We start from the raw sequence: 13000 nt of genomic DNA on the forward strand, positions 1-13000 counted from the left end.
CACAGACAACAGGTGGCCTTGCAAGGGAGAGCTGACGAGCAGTTCAAGCTTCCTCTCTCAACTCCGTCAGTCTGCTGCTCGCTCTCCTCTTTTATTTGGTGCACACAAGATTTATGTCAATCTGACCTCATGATTCCTTCTCCGACTTCTCCGTGTCCTTGAACATGGTACCTCTCAGTGCTGGGTACCTAACAGCATCAACACTTGGTTCAAACACTCATACATTCCTTTTGATTAAACATTCTAAATCTACTTACTATACTTACTATAGCATTGAAACGATAATAGTAATAACAACAATAATTCTTCTCACAGGATCGATACAGTTTTCAGGGTTTACACACGTTCTCCATCAAGAACAAAACATGGGGTCCAACGAAGAGGCAGAAATATTTTATTCCGACTTCATGAGCAACAGTGTACTGTATTGGTGAGATGGAAACGTTCATGGTGAGGCCGAAACACCCAAAGTGGTCACATCTCATGTCACCCGGCGTTAAACTAGTTAAACTAGTTTGCGGCTCTCTTCTCTTATCTAAGCAAAGCTCAAGGAAAAAATGATCTCATGCTCAATAAACTCTTGATAACGAGAAATCCGAGGTGCAGCCAGTCAAACACGGTTCGACGGTCGCCAAAATGAATGTTTTTCCGTTTTGTTTTGTTTTTGCCAAATTGCTTCAACTGGAAACAATATGACTTCAGTTTTTAAAAAAGCTAAAAAGACAGGCAAATTTTATCTCCCATTTACCATGTTTTGGTAATTATTTTAGTTAAAGTGATTTTTTTTTTTAAAAAGTAAACAGCAACGTAGAAAAGGAGACCTTTTATCTAGCACCGAGGACCCTCTTTGATTAATGTAGGCTCTTAGATATCAATTCAATCAATTAGAATTGTGTTATTGGTATTACAGTTGTACTCTGTGCATATTCGTAATTATTTGTATTTCCTTTAATTTTATTTGAATGTCCTTATATTTCCTCTCCCCAGCACAGTGGCAACAGTAGTTCCACAAACCTTAGGGTACGGTACCAAGCTACAAAATTATTAATTAAGTCACTATTTTCCTCCACCAAGAAAACCTACTTTTGGAATCTTCAAAGAAACTCTTTACAGTTTTTGGTGCAACTTACAAGTATTGGGTAAACAAAATCTTTGCCAAAGAGGCGGTAACAAAACATGATTAGAGAATTATATTTTCTTTAAAGTTTTGTGTCCATGGTGCAAAGATGGGACTTCCTATATCTCCGTTTATCTTCCTGAAACGCTTGCAGTACATCCAAAGATTCGGGAATCTTTTTGTGATGGAAGCCCAGTTCCGTCAGCTTTGATATCCCGACAACGCACACAGACGAGCAAATCACAGCAAAAGTCCTGAAGGGAAAGTACTGTATAATCACCCCGTCTATCTCCCTCCACCATGGGTACAGGAGGAGAGCAGGGATGCCGAGTCCTGGCTCGCCACCTAGAATACGTAGCACCATCCCCGCTACAAACCCAGCAATCATACCGTAACCATTGGCGAAGCTAACGTGCAGCACACAGGTGAGCTGTGGGAATACGATGCAGTAGAGGAGATCGCCACTCAGTATCCAGAGAGCAAACACACTTTTTTCACCAAATGCCAGACTCATTCCTGCCAAGCCCACCACCACCAGGCTGCCACGGATCACCCACTGCAGCTCCCGGTCCGAGGCCTGCAGGAAGACAAATGAATAAAGACGTCGACCTCGTTCTTTATAACAAACCACTCACGTGCACAGACCTGCTTCCTCAAACATCTTTTGTATATGTTTTGCGTGAACATGGATGCGGAGGACAGCAGCACAGAGTCCATGGATGACATGACCGCTGCAGCTATAGAACCGATGCCCAACACTGACAACCAGGGGGGTGCCAGGTACAGCATGGCCAGGGGGAGGATGTTCCCTGCCTCGCCACGCTCGAAGGGAGAGGGCAAACCATATGCTGTCATATTCCAGTCTCAGAGGGAGAAGAGCGGAAACCAAGGGGGGAGAAAAGAGTATTCAAGTGAGTAGGAACTCATCTGACCAACGTCATCAAACATGCACTCAAAGGGCTGTTCTTTGGATTTTCATTTCTTTTCTTTTGGCAAAGAAAATGTGTCATTCCTCCCTCAGTATCTGTCTTCCCAGACTCCAAAGGTGTTCCCCCTAAAGCCAATATTCCTGAGAACAAGTTACCTGCAGATGCAGCCGCTGCCGCGATTGCAACGGAAGGGATTCCCATGATGAAAAAGGGCAGAGCGGCGGCGTAACAGGTGACCTGAGCTTGTGTGGTCGAAGCAGCAGACAGGATCCTCTGGTAAAGAGCTTGGTAGGACAGTCCCCCCAAAGCCTGTGACACACATGCACAGAAAATTGTAGAAAAACATATAACCCACAGCACAGAAGGTGGCTCTTTTTTGAGATCATAGCTAGCCCAAAGTGCCACCTCTGTGCCAAACACATGCTGGTGTAAATAAGGAAGGAAGTTATTGGAATATAAGGAATTACTTATTGTACAGCTCCCTTTTTTGGGTAAGAACATTACTAACAAGCTGGCAACTGCTGGCTGGGACTCACCTCAACACTGTTCTGAGTGTAAAAATCAACCCCTTAACAAATAATCCAATCTCTTGGACATTTGATAGAGTATTGCCAGTGCAGACTGGGACCATCCCAGCAGGGCTGTGGTTTTAAGAATGCTAAACATTGGCTGTTGTCACACATATGTCATTTTTTATGATCCCAACATATCAACTTTGAGGACTTCCTGTTCATTTGTTGCGCAAAAAGCCAGTGGCCCAATACAGAGATAATCCAACAATAAAGGCATTATGCTTGAATGCCGAATACAGATTTGTGCGTACTGGGAGAACTCTCACCCCACCCCTGGAAAGGTTTGGAATTTTCCATGCATGGGTGATTGATTTCATAGATGACAACCGCTAACAGAGCTACTCTGTGAATAGTCTAGTAAAAACAGAATTAACATTTTGTAGCTTGAGGAATTGAACTGCAGCTTTTAAAACTTTACAGTAAACCCTGAACATGTATGTGTTTATGATTAACTCAAGTAAACATTGATGCAAATGGAGGAAGAAGAATAGGCAAATTAAACAATGAAAACATCTCACTAATAGCAGAAATTCATCAATCCATTTTCCTGTATCTTCCAACTTCAGCTCCCCCACCCATGTGGAGTGTGACTGGTTGAAATGGGACGCCCCAGTAACTGCAGGACTGAGAACTATAAAAGGAATACCTATATACTAGAGACAGACAGAGAGAGGGAGGGAGGGGGGGGGAGGTTATATGTAAATGAATTTTTCTTTTTTATTGCTTGAGTGCTCCAACTTCATGTTCCTAACCAGGCTGACAAATATGAAGAGCAGTTGGATGACATCTGTGTAGACAACAGCATAGAGGCCCCCCAGAAGGGTGTAGCCGATGCACACAGATGCTGAGATAACGATGGAGATGGTCGAGGACAGCCCAAGAATTAAGGCCATGGTTCCTCCTAGGAAGCAGGCAGAAGACACAAGGAAAGAAGCTTTAATTTCAAACACAAACAGATGGATAGCCTCCTGGAGGTCAGGGCCAGTTACCAAGAGCAGCGAGGATGCAGGCGACCCATAAGATGTCAGCGATTAAGGCAGGAATGAGCAGCAGCGTTGTGCACACGTTGCCGTAACGCTGCTGAAACGGGTCCATCATGGTGACGTAATTGCTGGACCGCATTGGTTTAGCAAAAAACAATCCTCCTTCAGAAGAGAGAAAAGCCTTTGTCATTCAACATGATGTTTGTCGTCAAATTAACAAATCAACATATTTTTTTCTTCAAGCTTGGTTGCATAAGAGTAGAAGACCCTCTTAGAAGTTCACATTAATTTTAACATCTTAATTGTTTGATGTTTGAAATCAAAGGTGCAAAGCTAATACAAAAACAAATGTTGTTAATCCCAGATGATGTTAAAGTCCCCGGGTTACACCTGGTGACGGATCCAGTTGGATCCAGTTGATGGAACAGTGGGTTAAAAGCTCTGATAAAATCCTTCTGGGCAGGAGCGGACAAATAAAGTCTGGATTTGTGAATTTTTGCTAATGCTGACTGGACTCCAGCACACATGCCATAAAAAGAAGGAAGAATGTGTGACTACACGTGCCAAAGCCTCCGGATTACTGTGTAACAGCGGAACGCCTATATAGACGTCGGTCGTGCAGCAGTCACATCGTACGATTTGTAACCAACACGGACGGGGGAGTGAATGTCACGTCACCTCAGACTGAAAACAGGCTTCTTTCCATGCAGGTATCAACACTGCAGCACAGGCACTAGTGCACTTTGATTTTAGTCGCAAAATGTGAGCATTTTGTGTCTCGTTTGAAAAAACAATCATGCATAAATCCCACACCTAAAGAGCATCTGCATGTGTGACTACACAGATTGAAAAGGCCCCCTCCCCTTTCCCCCTGTGCGCTGACTGGGTGTCCGATATAAAGCGACTTACTACAGAAGTTTTCGGATATACCCAACAGCTCAGTGTGATATGTCTGTGTAGATTCTCAGTTCTGAAATCGCTGGGTGTCTATATAAGAAGCCTTCTGGATAGAAGGCGAAACGTCTTCAAGAGAAGAAACCCAGTCCAGCTGACATAGAAAACTTCCTTGGAGCTCAGTGTGATGCAAAGTGCTTGTCTTCGGCCACTTACCGCAAATAAAACAGACGACGTATGCGAACGGTCCCATGGCCCAGGCCAGACCTTGGTTCGGAGAATAGACTGCCTCGGCAGTTCCCAGAATATAACCTCCACCGACCCATGTCGCTGAAATAAAAAATACTTTAATTAAGCTTGATTGAGTGATTAATAAGTTATTCTATTGAAAAAGAAGTGGGCCAAAGAGTGCCGCGCGCGTCATGACGCACAAGAAAGATTGTCTTTCTACCTGTCAGGGTTAGAATTCCGACCGGGACGTTGATGTTGCGACCACCGACAATAGTGATTTCTGCCTTGCTGCCCCCCAACGTCTTTTCAACTTCCTTTGATTTCCTGAAAGCCCAAAAGCCGATGGCCACTATGACGATGTAAAAAAACACCACCGCCACCAGAGCAGGCACGTTGACAGCCATGGCCGAGGGTTCCACTGAATTTCAGTTGTGATAGACAACACTGCGGGTCGGGAAACCCTATTCCCTTTACCTGCAACGTCTAATCACGTGCTCGAGAAAAGGCGTGACTCCAATTACGGTTCGAACCTGGGGACCTGCCGTCTTATTTAAAAACAAAGAAAAACAGGAAAATGTATTGAACCATACTTTCTGATCTGTCTTTAAGGAGCATCTTGACAGGACTTTACTGGACCTTACTGACAGGACTAAATTGACCCCTCCCCCAACAAACATGATTAATGGGTTGGATATATTTTGTCGATCCGCGAGCTTCTTGAAGGACTGAGGTGCCAGAGAGATCATTTTTAAAATGAGTAAAATAGGCGAGATAACCGAAACAAAGTGGAAAAACCTGTTATTTAACAGAAAACGTCTTTAACCTAAAAGTAACGTCCCTTTAACAGTGTTCAGTCACACTGGGCCTATTATGCAAACAACGTTCTGAGCAGTAATGAGGGGGGTTCGAACTCTGTTTTGTCTTTATTATGAAACTGTATGGTCCTCTGAAATGTACCTACAGATGTGCTTCCCCAGCTTCTTTGATCACAGCTTGGTAAAGCTTGCTCTGCAGAACATATGTACAGGTGCCAGAGTGCACATTGTTCACCTGGGAGTACTTTTGGTCAGGTGCCAGAGTGAACATTGTGCTCATTCCAGCAATCATCATCTTTTTGTTGCAGCATGGAATGACTACTATCAGTGGGGTTGTTGCTGGCCACAGCTGCTGTCATAACGCTCGCTAGCACAATGTGAATACTGTATTATATATTCTGATATGTATATTGTATTCTCCCTCTGTACTATGTACAGGTATACAGGGGCCGAGTATCCATTTATCTGGATTACTGTAAATATACTTCCTCTTTGTATATTCCGAATTCTATTCTATTTTATTTTTATCTTACCGGTAATTGTCTCTGTGTGCTTGTTACATGTCAGGGGAGTTGTTGGTGTTTCTTTTTGTGTTCTTTGTTTTCCGGTGACCTCACAGAGTGGCGCCATCTAGAGGCTGAGAACATCCAGGCAGTTGTGCTGGTGTCCCTCTTCTGCGGTGGGTAGCAGCGTTGCTGGGTTTGGGGTCGTACAGCGACGAATCGTCAGATTCGGCTGAGACAGCAACACTGCCATGCAGAAAAGACGTGCGGGCGACAGGAATGCTATCTTACTTTGTAGCAGCAGTATTGACACTGCATGTGGAACTAGCAAAGTTAGCTCATGATATAGCACCACTCCTGCGGAGGCTTTTACTGCCTCAGATGCTGCCACCACTGCTTTAACGCATGGCGGGAGTGCACAAGCTACGGGATCTAGCTTGTGAGAGTAGTAGGCCACTGGCTGCCTCTTATGTCCGTGCTTCTGCAACAAAACTCATGTCATAAAATCACCTTTGCAATCTACGACCTGCTCAAAAGGCTTCTGATAGTCTGGCAGCTTTAACACTCCAGCACCTACAAGGGCCTGCTTTGTGTGTGTAAATGCTTCTTCAGCTTCAGGGGTCCATGTTAACACATCAGTCATTGCTAAGGGATTATCATACATCAATGCTTGTAAAGGGGCAGTTATTTTCGCATAGTCTAAGATCCATGATCTGCAAAAATTCACTAGTCCTAAGAATGACATCATCTGCTTCTTTGTTTTTGTTTTTGGGGCTTCAAGCACTGCTGTTTTCCTCGACTCAAGAATAGCTCTACCATTATGTGTCAAAACATGGCCCAGATAAATCACTTCCTGCTTCACCAGTTGCAGTTTGCTTTTGCTTAATTTATGGCCTTGTGAGGCTAGCCAGTGTAGCAATGCTAGCGTGTCTGACCAACAATCTGCCTCTGTTTTTGACGCCATGAGGATGTCATCCATGTAGACGAGGATTTGACTTCCACACGGAGGTTTAAACTTAGCTAATGATGACATCATTACCTGAGAGAAGATTGTGGGACTCTCACAGTAGCCCTGAGGTAACCTTGTCCAGGTGTACCTTCGTCCTTGAAACGTAAACGCAAACCAAAACTGGCTGTCTGGATGTACTGGTACAGAGAAAAATGCATTGGATACATCTATCACCGTGTACCACTGATGTTCAGGGTTTAAGTCATTCAGCAGAGTGTATGGATCTGCGACTAAAGGAGACCTAGGGACCACTGCAGCGTTTACAGCTTGCAGGTCCTGCACCATCCGCCAGTCGGTAGATGGTGGTGACTTCCTTACTGGAAATAGGGGTGTATTTACAGGAGACTCAGGACACTCTCTGATGACTCCTGCTTTAAGCAGTGAGTTAAATATCGGAACAATACCCTCCTGTGCATCAGTCTTAAGGGGATATTGTCTCTGGAATGGTCTATAATCTGATTTAGAGATTATTTTTACAGGTTCTGCTCCCTACATCCGCAGGTCCTTCCGACCATAATTCAGGGGGAAGCTCTTTCAGCTTCTCCTCTTCCTCCTGCGTGAGGAAGATGTTTTCTTCTCATGAACTCTGGTCTGTGAGGTGCGTTGCTGGATGAGTCAGCCACCATGTTTTAAGGGGAATGCGCCACACCTGGAACTGATCATTAAAATCAACCTCACCCTTAGGCCTATAGGGCAGGCTGCTCCAGTGTTTTACGTCACATCCCAAGTCTTGCCATCTTTTCTTAAGCGGTTTAGCAATAGAAACATGTGGTACAGAACCTGACACTTTGAATAGTGCTGCTGCTTCAGCGGAAAGGCTTCCTGCCGTGCAGACAGCTGTTTGACCACACACATATAGATGCATAATTACAATCATTTGTGGATCTTTGAGTTTAGCAAACTGCTCTGCATAGCTTGATGTGCCGTGTGAGTCTGATTTACAGATTTCACCTATGCGCTCCACGTGCATGGTTACATGCAGGTCAGCTTGATTGTGGAGCTGGGCTTCAGGCTGTAAGTATGACAGAGCTTTACCATATATCATAGTGATTGGGTCAGAAAATGGAGGGGGCTGCTTTTCAGGGATGTCCAGTGACCAAAATTTACTGCACGTCTCTCCTTCTCTTACCCACAGATTAACCATTCTATCTACAGACCACATCCCTTCGGCTGTGGTGCGAATCATCAACTGAAGCTGAGAGATAAGATCTCTTCCTAATAGATTTACGGGACACGTGGTGGAGATCACGAAAGGGGCTTTAAGTGTGATTCCACTTACAGGGTCACAAACATCTACAGGAACTGACATTCTTTCTTTAGTTACGAGACCATTTGCTGATCTCACAAAAATCTGTGTAGAAGTTGGCTTCACGGCTGTTGGATCTCTAATTACTGATTTACTTGCACCCGTGTCTACTAAGAATGTTAAAGAATTGCCTAACACGGTCAGTTGTATTTCTGGTTTGCCTTCAGCAAACAGGAAGATGGTTTCTAAGTCCAAAACATCTTCTAAGTCATCTTTTTCCAATTGGTCAAATTTTGTGCCCTGATTTGTTTTAATTTTTGTGACATCTTTTTCCGGTTCTAGTCATTGCTGGGGTGGATTAGAACCTTGCTGCTGTCCTCTATTGTATCTCTGGTCACGTTGTTTCTTTTTACAATCACGTTCCCAGTGTCCATAATTTTTACAATAATGACACTGATCATTTTCACGGAAATTGCCTCCTCCTCCCCTTCCGCCTCGGCCTCGCCCACGTCCGCGGCCTCGGCTTGGGAGAGGGTTGGCATTGAAAAACATGCCTGTTGATTGGTTCTTACTCTTTTGGCATTGTCTTTCAGCATGCATAGCATGTTGTTCATAGCGGCCTAGGTTACAAGTTCCGAAATCAACTAATTGTCTCTCTACCCAGGTTTTTATCTCTGATTTTGATCCCCCATGTATAGCTTGCTTTAACTGCTGTTGGTAGGGACCTTCTGGTTCTTCCGCATACGGAATTCCACTATCCTTCCGGAACACATCTTTCATTCTCATACTATAGTCTTCAAAACTTTCGTCAGTCTTTTGTCTCGTGGCCGTAATGGCGCTGTAGTCAGCTCGTCTAGTAAAAGTAGTTCGCATGCGCTCGTACAGTCTGTCAAGTCTGTCATTTAGTTCTTGGCTGCCAGGCTGCCATGGTTGTTGAGTGGCTGGATCCACTGGGACCCAATCTCCTCTGACAGTGCCCCATTTCTTGCCATTAACGCACATGAGGACTTGCTGTGTTTCAGTATGGTAACTTCTTAGTAACTGTCTTATGTATTGGATGCACGACTCTATGTCCATTTGGGGCGAGAAAATGTCATCACAAGCTTTTTTACAGTCTTCTGGAGTCCAGGTTCTGTACACCATGATAGTAGGATCTTGACCCTGCACACCAGCTTGTGGGTTTGCAACAGCTGAACATATGAGCATGAACCTGGATGCTTATCTTCCATAAGACGGCCCGCCCATGTGTTTTGTTTTGTTTACCCAGAGACTTGGCGGGTCGTCAGTGAGACTGGTTTCACCTGCGAGGAGCCAGAGGGCATAAAAGGGGCGGTTCTCCTTTGTCTCTCTCTGGCTGTGCTGCTGCCACCATACCTCATGGCTGTCTCATCATTTTTAGTTTGGGTTTGAATCCTTATTTCAGCACTCTTTGGGTTTCTTAATAAACATATCCAGATAATTTGATCTTTCTGTGTGCTGATTCCCTCCTTTTGTTACAACTTTGAGCCAAGTCGTAACAATACCATTTGAGCTAGTAAAATTACTGCAAGGCCAGGAAGAAAAATAAAGAATTTTCTACATAATCTCCAAATATGTCTACAAGGAGATTGACAACCCTTAATTAAGATATTATCAAACATTGTTTTGATGTTGTTGGAACCCGAGTCGGTCAGACTCAAACACAGTAAAAAAGTTTTATAGAACTCCACTATGAAACAACTGGTGATTCATTATGGTTGCGAGCTTTAATATTGTTAATAATTAATGTCCCCTTCAGTATTAACCTGGTTGGTATTCATTGACACCTTCGAAAAATAGGATTATGAGAGGTTGTTGCTGTGACAAGAATAAATTATTTAATAAAACTGAGTGATGTGTATTGAGAAATGTGTTAACGATTATTTGATATCTTACAATTAATCCTTTATTAATCGATTTCCCAACAATCTCATGATTGCAACACCAGAATGGTAACAACATACAACCAAATGTATATATCCCACCAAGGTTTGTAAAGAGATTCCTCTGTTGAACTTGCAAGTTTCCTGAACAAAAGCTAATCACATAAAGGCTGAAGCTCATTACTGGACAGGCCATATATTCACGTAGCTACAGGTCGTCTGGAGTTAAAGACCTTGATTCCATTCTGCATTGAAGAGCGAGCATATTTGGTTAGAAGGGCGCCGGTGGTCTGTTTCTCTCCACACAGGTCCCTAAAAAGAAAAAACACAACAAAAAATGTGTGATCCAGTTCTACACTAGAGACAATGAGTTAGATTCACGCCTGGATTCTTTTGATGTTTTCCAAAACGTGCAACACCTACTGTATGTAAGGTGTGATGTCATCTTCCGTCCATTTCTCCCTGAGCGTGAAGAGGTGGTGGAAGCGCTCCAGTGTGTCCTCTGGAAGATCCTCCACCCGCAGTAGGCAGATGGTCTCAGGGTGGGAGGCTTGGTCCACCAGGGCAACACTCTGCAACATTTGCAGTGCCGGAGGTTTAGCAAGCAGACAAAAGGTGCAACACTTTCATAATATCTGAAGATAGGCGAGACCACAAGCATGTATAACACCAATAATGTTTTTTTTAAGCGTACTAACCTTTAGTTGATCCAGTCTCGTGCTCATTCCCTCAGGGACACTCTGCTGCCAGACTTCCTGAAACTCCCTCAGGTTGAATTTAACAGCGTTCTGAAGTAACATCAGTGCCAGACCCCGACAGACCTTATCCTCATTAAGTGCATAAAAGACCTGGTCTGTGTAGAGAAAAGCAATACAGTGGTGTTCTCAAATGGTGTCATCATGTCTGTTTGGGAATCTACTAGTGTCAACTAGCGTAACTACCGTTTTCACTATAGCGTTGGCCATAGCAGTTCAAACAGTGCTCAATCATCTCTCTGTATTGAAGGAAGGTTCAAAATTAATTTCAGCTTACAATTTTGTTTTTTAATTAGCTCCCTAAATAGCCTTACTTGGGTTCCAGTGGAGCCAACTCTTCAAGACAGGTTTGGAGGGGTACCTGATCAAAAGACCACGACTCAGAATCCACGAGCTGAGTCAGATGACCGAGCACCTTCATCTCATAGTCAAAATCCAGTATCCTCCAGTAGCCTTTAAGGCAGAAAAGACATGCTCACTAATCTTAGAATGGTTATCCAAGTGGTCATTTCCACAAACATTACGTTACCATCAATCTGGCAAGCATGGATGGTCTCCAAATGGGTGTTTATCTCTTGTTCACTGGCCTGAATCCTCTCCAGGAGATCCAACATGGTGTACTAATAAAGAACACAGATTAAATGGAGCTATTTACTAACACAAGTAACTGTGACTCTGCATAAACCATTTTGGTACAGATCACTTGCTGAAATTATTACCACAAAGCTGACTAATATTTATACCCTGTTCTCAGTGTTCTCTTCCTGCCCTCCTATAGCTGGACCCTCGTAAGGATTTTCCATTAAAAGCTTCTTCAGTTTCTTCAGTTTAGGACGCTGTTTCCTGAGCTCCCAGTAGCTGTTACAAAATCCCCAGATCTAAAATAGAAGTAAGATAGTGTTAATAATAAAGTGCTTCTGTGACATACATGGCATGCTTTTGTGTCTTTGTCATTTCCAAACCTCTGTGTGTGCCACGTGAGAGACGCCCTCGCTGTTTGTGACATGATTTGGTTTTCTGCATTCTGGCACAAACAGCAGCAGATTGGACGTGTCAGCTATCTTTAAATCGTAGGTCGTGTCCACGCTGCATAGAACTGCACGTTCATCCTTATCTCCCCGAATTACTAGACTGGGCGTAAAGACATAAATTTAAACACCCCTGTGTCAATAGACCTGTTGACTTTCTATTAGGCTTCACAACATCACACAAAAATGGGGATATATTGTAGATACAGAATTTATTATATAAAGTCACAAACACAAGAAATAAGATGAGTTCTTGTTTGATATCACTCTACAGTTTGCAATACATTACATGTGATATAAAACATGTGTCTAAATGAACTTATAGGGGATATATCGTGACCAACGAATCAGTACTGAAATGGAAAAACTTATGACAAAATAGAAGCCAATTGGTCTTATTTTTGTTTGTTTTTTTAGTCACACTCTAAATAATATCAACAACTAATATCATACCTTTGTCCAGCTTCAATGTGTTTGCACAAAGTGTCGTCCAGCTCCATCAAACAATAGTCTGCAGAAGAAACACTTTCTCCGAAAGACAGACAGTGGATTGTTTTTTGGAGATCCTCTTCTTTCAGTTTGGCAATTTCCAGTGTGGCCTGTACCTCCTCTAATGTTCTCATTTTGTGTCAGGTAAAGCTTTACGATACGTCAAAGTAGAATGCAATACAAATGTTCTATAAAACAAATAGCATGAACGAACTTGAAGCAAATTCCTGCCTGTCAAAATTCCCCGCGCTCTTCTGAGGTTGGAAGGAAGTGACGTATAATGTCTTCTTCGTGGAAACTTGGGGTATTTTGGACGCTGTTTTTTATTTTACCGGCCCCTAAAGGACAAATATTCCTGGAACAACAATATCATATATATTTCACGAAATATTAATAGTTATTTGGTGGTTAATGACACAAAAGAAAGAGAAATTCAGTGAATAAAATGGCAATTCTTTAGTTGGACGATCTCAGAGAAAAAAGAAATTCCTTCAGCGACAGGTTTGCTGCGTCACGTAAAAATACACC

General features: G+C 43.2%; 2 protein-coding genes across 2 annotated transcripts; both read right to left on the bottom strand.

The window, feature by feature from the left end:
* Window positions 1-378: 378 nt before the first annotated feature.
* LOC115250494 (high-affinity choline transporter 1-like) lies at window positions 379-5308 on the bottom strand. The gene is made up of 8 exons (XM_029839205.1): window positions 4947-5308; window positions 4712-4825; window positions 3608-3763; window positions 3371-3519; window positions 3137-3271; window positions 2202-2355; window positions 1763-1980; window positions 379-1694 (listed from the first exon to the last, which is right to left on the bottom strand). Exons 1-8 carry the CDS (start codon window positions 5128-5130, stop codon window positions 1200-1202), a joined length of 1605 nt encoding a protein of 534 aa, XP_029695065.1. The 5' UTR covers window positions 5131-5308; the 3' UTR covers window positions 379-1199.
* A 4896-nt stretch (window positions 5309-10204) lies between these two features.
* Window positions 10205-12753, bottom strand: dscc1 (DNA replication and sister chromatid cohesion 1). Its single transcript, XM_003966039.3, has 9 exons — window positions 12437-12753; window positions 11918-12086; window positions 11699-11833; window positions 11485-11575; window positions 11270-11408; window positions 11142-11194; window positions 10899-11053; window positions 10624-10772; window positions 10205-10512 (listed from the first exon to the last, which is right to left on the bottom strand). Exons 1-9 carry the CDS (start codon window positions 12604-12606, stop codon window positions 10401-10403), a joined length of 1173 nt encoding a protein of 390 aa, XP_003966088.1. The 5' UTR covers window positions 12607-12753; the 3' UTR covers window positions 10205-10400.
* Between the last annotated feature and the right edge of the window lie 247 nt (window positions 12754-13000).

Source organism: Takifugu rubripes, chromosome 7 (assembly GCF_901000725.2).
Source record: "Takifugu rubripes chromosome 7, fTakRub1.2, whole genome shotgun sequence".
NCBI classification, from domain to species: Eukaryota; Metazoa; Chordata; class Actinopteri; order Tetraodontiformes; family Tetraodontidae; genus Takifugu; species Takifugu rubripes.

Coding starts and splice junctions, on each gene's coding strand:
- LOC115250494 (XM_029839205.1), bottom strand. CDS start 5,130: ATGGCTGTCAACGTGCCTGCTCTGGTGGCGGTGGTGTTTTTTTACATC. Junction 3,764..4,711: donor CGTCGTCTGTTTTATTTGCG/GTAAGTGGCCGA, acceptor TCTCTTCTGAAG/GAGGATTGTTTTTTGCTAAA. Junction 1,981..2,201: donor GGCAGCGGCTGCATCTGCAG/GTAACTTGTTCT, acceptor TCTCCCTCTGAG/ACTGGAATATGACAGCATAT.
- dscc1 (XM_003966039.3), bottom strand. CDS start 12,606: ATGAGAACATTAGAGGAGGTACAGGCCACACTGGAAATTGCCAAACTG. Junction 11,576..11,698: donor AAGAGAACACTGAGAACAGG/GTATAAATATTA, acceptor GTTCTTTATTAG/TACACCATGTTGGATCTCCT. Junction 10,513..10,623: donor GACATCACACCTTACATACA/GTAGGTGTTGCA, acceptor TTTTCTTTTTAG/GGACCTGTGTGGAGAGAAAC.